Below are 7,428 nucleotides of genomic sequence, written 5' to 3'. Positions count from 1 at the left end.
GTGCTCAGCAGGGAAGCACAAGCCTTAAAGGCTGCCCTCGCCTCCTCTCCCTTTTCCTTCTGCTTCAGAACTAGGGCTAAACTAGGCTGTGTGGATGTATGTGGGTGGTTACTGAAATCCCACATCCAGGACACCACAGGACCCAGCTCTTTCCCTCCCTGCAGCACCCACCATCCTGCCTGCGTGCCGAGCCCCTTGCTGTTCCCCCACGGATTGTCGTACTCCCACTCCCACCTGCCCAGCTGTTTGGTTTGCGGATGGGGGCCATGGAAGGGCATAGAGGAGGGTCTGTCCTTCCTTCCAAGGTCGTGGGCCAAGATGGATCAGACCCTGGGAGCTGGGCTGTAAGGTGTCAAGCTGCATCTGGCTCTGTGAAGGAGAAGGAGTGACACCCCACTTCCCTCAACCCCCTGCTCACACACCTGCCAGGCCTGCTCCTTGTACTCCACATTTTTTCCTTTCCAAAACAAGTAGAGGCTTTTTCCGTGTACAATCCACTTTATATTGCAGGCCTGGGCTGCTTTCCCTCCTGCCTCCAGGTCAGAACCTGATGGTGGGCCAGCCTTCTTGCTCCTTTCTGAGCAGGAGCAATGTGGGAACCATTTCTCTCAGAGCATGGGGGAGTCCTTCTTGTCTTTTGGATTTTCTGGCAGCTTTGTGGTGCCTGTGAGGAGGCTGCTCACAGCGGGAGGGCTGTGGGCAGCCGGAGAGACCAGGTTCATGGCATCCAGAGGCAAGGGCAAGATGAAAGCAGCAGGTTTCTCTGTGGTAAGGGAGTGCAGTGCATGGAGATAACGGAGCTGAGCGGCAGCTGGAGCACTGGACAGGATCTCAGCTGCCATTCGCAGGGACTCGGAAGCAGCCTTTTCCCCCTCAGCAGCGATCACCTACCAAGCAGGGGAAGAAGGAAGGTTCTGTGAGGCTGGGAGTGAGGGGGCACGGACTGTTTGTTACAGAGGCAGGTTGGTGAAATTTTCAGGGTCAGTGTGATTCTAACATTCCTGCTCCTCGAAGATCACAGCATGTACTAGGCCTCTAGGTGTTGCCAGAAGTTTGGAAGCTCATGGCTAGCATGCTTTTACTAGGCCCATCAGAGCTCGGCAACTGAGCTCCCCTTGTTAGACTCAGCTCTTGTTCTGGAATTAAAGGAAACATGTCAACCCAGAGCTGTGTGCCTGTGTGGCATGTCCCAGAGACCTCAAACCAGAGGTGGGAAAGGAAGGAGGAATGCTTTGGAAGGAGATGAGTAGTCAGATGTTGGCATACCCGCACTTTGGCCTGTCTCTGGGCCTCCGCTTCCACAGCCAGGGACTGCCGGAGTTCAGCAGGCAGCTGCACGTTGTTGCTGTGGGAGTAAAGACAGGCATTAGCTGGGCTCTTGGCTCTCCTGGCAGCACTGGACGCTCAGCCTGAGGCTTGGGATGGGCTCAGTCGATCTCTGCAGAGCTGCTCATTCATATTCTTCGCCCCCTGGGTGTCCCTCTTTGTGTGTCTCACTTTAGTCCTCTACCTCCATTCCCATCCTTCTCTTTCAGCCTGGTTTTCTAGTGACCAGGCTTGCATGATCACCAGGCAGCAGGGAGACCTCTTTGTGCCTCTGAGGCTTATAGGGTAAGCTCAGTCTTTGGGAGACAGCAGAGACTCCCCTAGGAGACTGCTCTCAAGACAGGCACAGGAATGTTCTGTATTCATTCACTGCTTGGCTCTCTCCCATGTCCCTCTATGTGACGAGTGAGTCCCACCTTCCTGCACAGACTTGAGTGATGAGCCCATCCCTACCAGTGCTGAGACCCCAGGGCCTTTGATCCAGAACAGGACATGGAGAGTTCAGTGCCTGCTGTGCCTTTTGGGCTACCAGAACTGGGTGCAAACTGCCTGCAGCAGCAGTGAAATGGTGATTAGATCCCAGCCAAGGATCCTGCTCTGGCTGTCAGGGCAGGAGAAAGAACTTCTAACAGGTGGAAATTTTACATGAGGCAGAGGCTGAAAGGGGCAGGGAAAATAGGAAGGTGAAAGGCTCTACCTTCTGCAGAACACCTGCAGGGAGAGGGCCAGAGGCAAAGCAGGAAGAGGAGCAGGCCACAGCGAGCAGCACAGGACAGGTCCTTGCAAAGGGACAGAGAATTCCCTTCTACCAGCATTTCCTACCTACATTTCTATTCTCTCCACTTTGATCCCCCAGGAGCCTGTGACCGCATCCAAAGCCACCTATGAAGAGGAATATGTTTAGAGCATGGGAGAACAGCAGCACTGGCTGAGCCCCCTCACGGGGAGCAAGACAGGGCAGGGACTTTAACTGCAGGATTGTAAGGCAGATTTATCAGGTTCAGTGTGCTACTGGGCAAGGCCCCTCAGAAATAAAATTACTGCCCTTCCTTCCCATTTGCGTTTACCCCAGGGGTTTAGGGTGACTTAACTAGAGTCCACACTTATTCCAAGTGCAGAAGCCTTCTTCAAACCAGTGTCTGTGACTCTGAGGGACTGGCCACCTGGGCTTCTTTGCAGAGCCTTAATTCACCCCTTGCTTTGCTGTCTCCCTCCCCATGGAAGCACCTTTATCTCCTGGCTGATGTTCTTCCTCTCCAGCAGAAGCTCAGAGAAGGCTTGATGTGCCAGGAGGCGCTTCGTGGTGGTCTGCACCAGCAGCTGGATGGCACTGGAGATGCTGGTCAGGGTGGTGAGGAGGAGAGAGGCATTTTCCAACCGGTAGTAGCAGACAGCATCTATCTCCAAAGTAACCATGTCTTTGGTCACCACCTAAGCAGAAGACATTAGGGGAGATGGAGCTGGTTCTGGCAACTCTAAGGTAGCACAGAAAAGCACACAACTGAGAGAATGATAAAGATGAGCTGGATGGTCAAGTCTTTGTAGCTTCCACCTCTGCTACTGATGGATCTTGGGCAAACTAGAGGTTACTTTGAGTTGGTTTTTTAAAATTTTCTCTGCAAGGATGAAGGTAGAAAGCATCAGATTTAACATTAAATAGATCCCAAAATTAATATAGAGAGGGGGTGTCAGCCATACCTGATGGAAGGGGATCTCTAGGGTTTTGAGGCGGAGGTCTATCTTGTGATAGGTGTCCAAACAGGGAAGGAAAAAGAAAAGGCCTGTGGGAGGAAGCGAGAGACAGCTGGTAATCATCAGAACTACAGAAATTACCTCTTCTGTTTTGGAGAACAGGGAAGGGTTTAGCATGCAGAACTACAAAAGAACAGCAATACACAGGCTCAAACTCTCAGGCTGCTTCTGTGATGGAAAAGCCATTAGGAACTACTGGCCCTTGAAAGGAAGGGAACAAAAACCATCCCATCTCCTGTCTGGCCATGCCTGCTTGGAGGGCACCAGCATGTGAGCTTTGGTAAGGCATGCAGAAGAGGAGCAGTGTGGCTGGGGGGAGCTCAGTAAACACCTCACCAGGTCCTTTGGCTCTGCCAGGAAGGAGATGCCCAAGTCGGAAAACGATGGCTCTCTCATACTCCCGCACTACCTGCAGAGGGAAACAAAAGCTAGGCTGGAGCGAAGGAAGTAGGACTGGGAAAAGCAGCCTCGCTGGCAGAGGAGGAAGTTTATTCTGGAAAAGCCCTGCAAAGGGAGGATTTCAGCAGGTTGTGGCATCACCTGTCACTGAGTCACTGTACCCTTTGCCTAAAATGGCTGGCCAGCCTTGTATATGAGGAGCCCTGTGACAGACAGGAATTTGGTGAGAGCAGCCCATGTTAGACCCATCCAGGGTTTCCCAAGATGACCCAGCATTTTGTTTCCTTATAGCCTGGCCAAACTTAAATAACCCAAGTTAAAATTTTCTATGTTGCTCATTTCCCTCCAAGGCAAACGTGCTCACCCCAAGAGCTGAGCTGTAATACCGGCATTCTTGTTGATAACAATATGAATGTGAAATTTCCTGAGAAGTGGGAATCAAAATATGCCTCCATGTAGCCATGCTATAAATCTGAATAAAAATGAGAGGAAGAGGGGAAATCTTCTATTAACTGAGAGCTCAATCTCTCTTAAATTTTTTAATTCAAAGCCTATTTACCCTGCTGCTGTAATGCAGCCATCTCTGGGCTAGGTAGGCTGAGGGATGTGTCTGAAAGTGAACAGACTTGCAATTTGTTTTAAGAAAGAAAAACCTTAGTTTCTGCATGCTGGTATTTCAGCAGAAGCATTTGATAGGCAATGGTTGGACCCCTGTGCTGTAGCAACATGTGATAAAGGAGAAAACAAAATTAAGGATGAGTTGAAGAGGTATAAATAGGGCCTTAGACCAAAAAAGCTTTATGCTCATGTCCAGCACATGGTGAACCAGTGTGTGACACCCAGATCAGACACCAAATACTGAGAGGCCCCATGGCTATTCTCACCTTCATGCAGAACCAGACAGAAATGGGGAAGGTCATTATGATGAACAGGAAAGACAAGATGGTCAAAAGCCACTCACAGACACCCAGGCCAGGAGTCTTTACACCTAGGGAGGAACCCAACAGGACTGTGTTAGTCGAGGACTGCTCCCAAAATACTGATAGCCTGACAAGTGCCTGCACTGACAACAGCCTTCACTGTTGTGCTTTGCCTGGACTCAGTATAACTGAACCACTTGGCTCTCTCTGGAGGTGAGTTAAGGAACACTCCCTGCTCCAGATTGCCAGGAGCTGCAAGGATGGAGGGATAGATTTTGTCTCTGCTTTACTGACAAAAATTGAGCCATGCCTCTCTATGGTTGCTTGACTAGAGAGCAGACTTTATCTTGAAGAATTGGGGCTACAAAGCAGGGTTGAAAGGCTTGGAGTGGGCAACTTTGCTGAGCTGGGGTCCCTGAAGTTTATCTGGAAAGATGAGCTAAAGACAAAGATTGTAAATAAGAGAGAGCTTTAAACATGCACAGCCTGAAGTGCCCTTCTCTATCAGAGTATTTCAGGTTGTTTTGGAATAGGATTTTAATTGCATCCTAGCTCCCTAATGCAGTGGGATGAAGCCTCTGGTGCCAGTGAAATCTTCCTGTGTTCTAAGAAGTCACCCCAAGGTGCTGGAGGCTGACTGAGGCAGTCAGCCCAGACGAATATTACTTTCTACATCTCCCCAAACTGAGTGTGGGTCATCTTGCTTTGGCTGCCCTTTGTTGTGCTCCTGTCTGAGGGAAAAATCAGCAGGTATGGCATGAAAATAAATGGAGCCAGAGAGTAGACCATGATTTTCAACTGTGAACTTAGCATCCCTCCCATTTTTAATCCCTTCCAACCCTTCCATCCCTGTCCCTCTGCCTTTGGGATTCTTTGCAGAACCACCAGGTCCTGAGGGAACTTCAGATCCCAAGAACCTGTGTGGTCACTAGAGCTCCTAAGCACTGCTCAACAGCTGTAATTCCTGTAATGGAGGCAGAAAGTGGAAGCTGTGAAAAACTCCCAGAGAGTCAGGAGCAAGTCTGAACCTTGGTGTCACTCTGGGGCAGCAGAGGTGCTAGCATGGAAGGGCACAAGTGGTGCTGGCTCTTGTAATACACATCTGCCATGCCTGCGGTGGTGCTGGGTCCAAACAGGCCCAGGTGTATTGCCAAAAGGACCACGATGCTCCCTTCCTCCCAGCTCCTAGCAGGCTGGGAATGTGCCTAACAAACACCTGGTGAGGAGCTGCTCTTAGAGGTCATCAAACCAGTGAGCTGCAAGTGTGCACCTCAAGAGCAGTTCATCCCTGAAGCGAGGTCCTTTGGGCTAGGAACTGGCAGTAAGGCCAATGCCATCCACCTAAAGGAGGCCAAGCAAGAAAAGGAAGAGCATGAACAGAACTGGGGAGTAGCAAGCTGAAGCATGAAGGATGCTGTGAATGTAACTGCTTGTACCCAGGTTCACTGCTTTGCTGGATGGTGCTGATAAGCCTGCAGAAGCTGGCTGGGAGGCTGGCTGGAGTCTCCCATATCCTATCCTGAGGATAACCACGCTTGTGCAAGGTGGGTGTGATGACACCATGCAGAGAGCAGTCACACTGCGACCCACGCAGCATCAAAGAGTCCACAGTTTTCCAACCCCTTCCCATCTTTAAGCCATACCTTCCTCTTGCTGCTCACTATCCAGCAATGCCATTGCCTCCATTTCTTCATCAGACACCACATCATCCACGTCCACCACCGTGGAGGTATGCACCCTACCATCAGCCCCCGCAGTGCTCTTGGTCTCCTTGGCTTTCTCCTGCTTTATATCTCCCTTTCCTTTGCCAGCTTCTCTGCTGCTATCCCTCTTCTCTCGTTTGCTCTGCGTAGCCGGGGACTCTCTGCGTCTCCTATGAGACTCCCTGGAAGAGCTCCGAGACCTCTTATCCATCCTCATCTGTGCCGAGGAGCACGCAGCTGCCTGGGGAGCGGAATGAGTACGTGCTTGAATTTATTGCTGCAGGCAGGAAAAGCAGGCAGGGGAGGAGAGAAGGGGAGGTGTGACATCAAGGAGGCTCGTTTCAAGTTCATCACACGCTTGTCAGGCATAATGGACAGTGAAGTGAGCAAGCTGCTTCCAGCTGCTCTGCTCTCATCATGCACTGCTGTGGAGATGAGAAGGAAAATTAGACCTGGACAGGGTGGGCCCTGGGAGGATATTCTATTTGCGTCTTCCTACTTTTGGAAATAAAATACAATCAGAAGCACTCCGGTGATTTTTAGTAGATTGTTTCTGCAAAGCTGTTGAAAAGCAACCTAAAAGCAGCTGTCAGGCATGTGGCCCCAAAGATATCAAAAGGTGAGAGTGGCCCAGAATAGACACCAGGGTGAAAAAGCTTTGCTGGTGAGACCAGTGGCTTACTCAGGAGTGTTTGGAGGGGGTGTTGTGGTGAATGTCTGGGCGAGTACCATCTCACACTGCTCTGCTCCCCACAAGCCCTTTGACTGGCACGGTGAAGGAACATTGGCAGCAACCCCCTTCTCTCTAGGGTCACCTTTTAGCCAGGAGGGAAAGCAACGGGTCCCAACTTTCCTGAATGGATGTTAATACGACAGCTATCACAGAGTTAGAGCTGTTGAATCTAAATTGCCAGAAGAGTTTGTGCCTAAATGCCGCCCCAGTTTTCCACAGCAGGAGCATGGCAGAGCAAACATAGGAGCTTTCTCTCTCATGCTGCTCAGCCTGTGTTGTCATCTGCAAAAACCTGTGGAAGAAACACTTTTAAAGTCACCAACTGTATTAAAGAAATCAGCACCTGGCTAGAAATTGCACTTCAGCAAGACACAGCTGGGACATAAAGCAGGGCAGGGCTGAGCTCAGGGATTCCAGTCCCTGATGCGGAGGACGGGCTGGAGGGAGCTGGGAAGACAGCTGGGGAGGTGCTGATCTTGTTTTTTCAGAGATTCCTGTTTTATTGGAGACTTGTGCTCCACCCAGACTCAGGATATTGCAGGCAGGGAGGGCAGGAGCACCAGGTGCCTGCTTTCTCTGCTGTGCTGGGTGCCCT

General features: G+C 50.8%; 1 protein-coding gene across 1 annotated transcript; it reads right to left on the bottom strand.

The window, feature by feature from the left end:
* Window positions 1–520: 520 nt before the first annotated feature.
* On the bottom strand, window positions 521–6,545 carry NPHS2 (NPHS2 stomatin family member, podocin). The gene is made up of 8 exons (XM_032118585.1): window positions 6,041–6,545; window positions 4,362–4,465; window positions 3,415–3,487; window positions 3,025–3,107; window positions 2,554–2,757; window positions 2,153–2,208; window positions 1,267–1,345; window positions 521–887 (listed from the first exon to the last, which is right to left on the bottom strand). The coding sequence occupies exons 1-8, from the start codon at window positions 6,315–6,317 to the stop codon at window positions 609–611; spliced, it is 1,155 nt and encodes a 384-aa protein (XP_031974476.1). The 5' UTR covers window positions 6,318–6,545; the 3' UTR covers window positions 521–608.
* Between the last annotated feature and the right edge of the window lie 883 nt (window positions 6,546–7,428).

Source organism: Corvus moneduloides, chromosome 9 (genome assembly GCF_009650955.1).
Source record: "Corvus moneduloides isolate bCorMon1 chromosome 9, bCorMon1.pri, whole genome shotgun sequence".
In the NCBI taxonomy this organism is placed as follows: Eukaryota; Metazoa; Chordata; class Aves; order Passeriformes; family Corvidae; genus Corvus; species Corvus moneduloides.
This window is presented reverse-complemented; position numbering and strand designations above follow the sequence as displayed.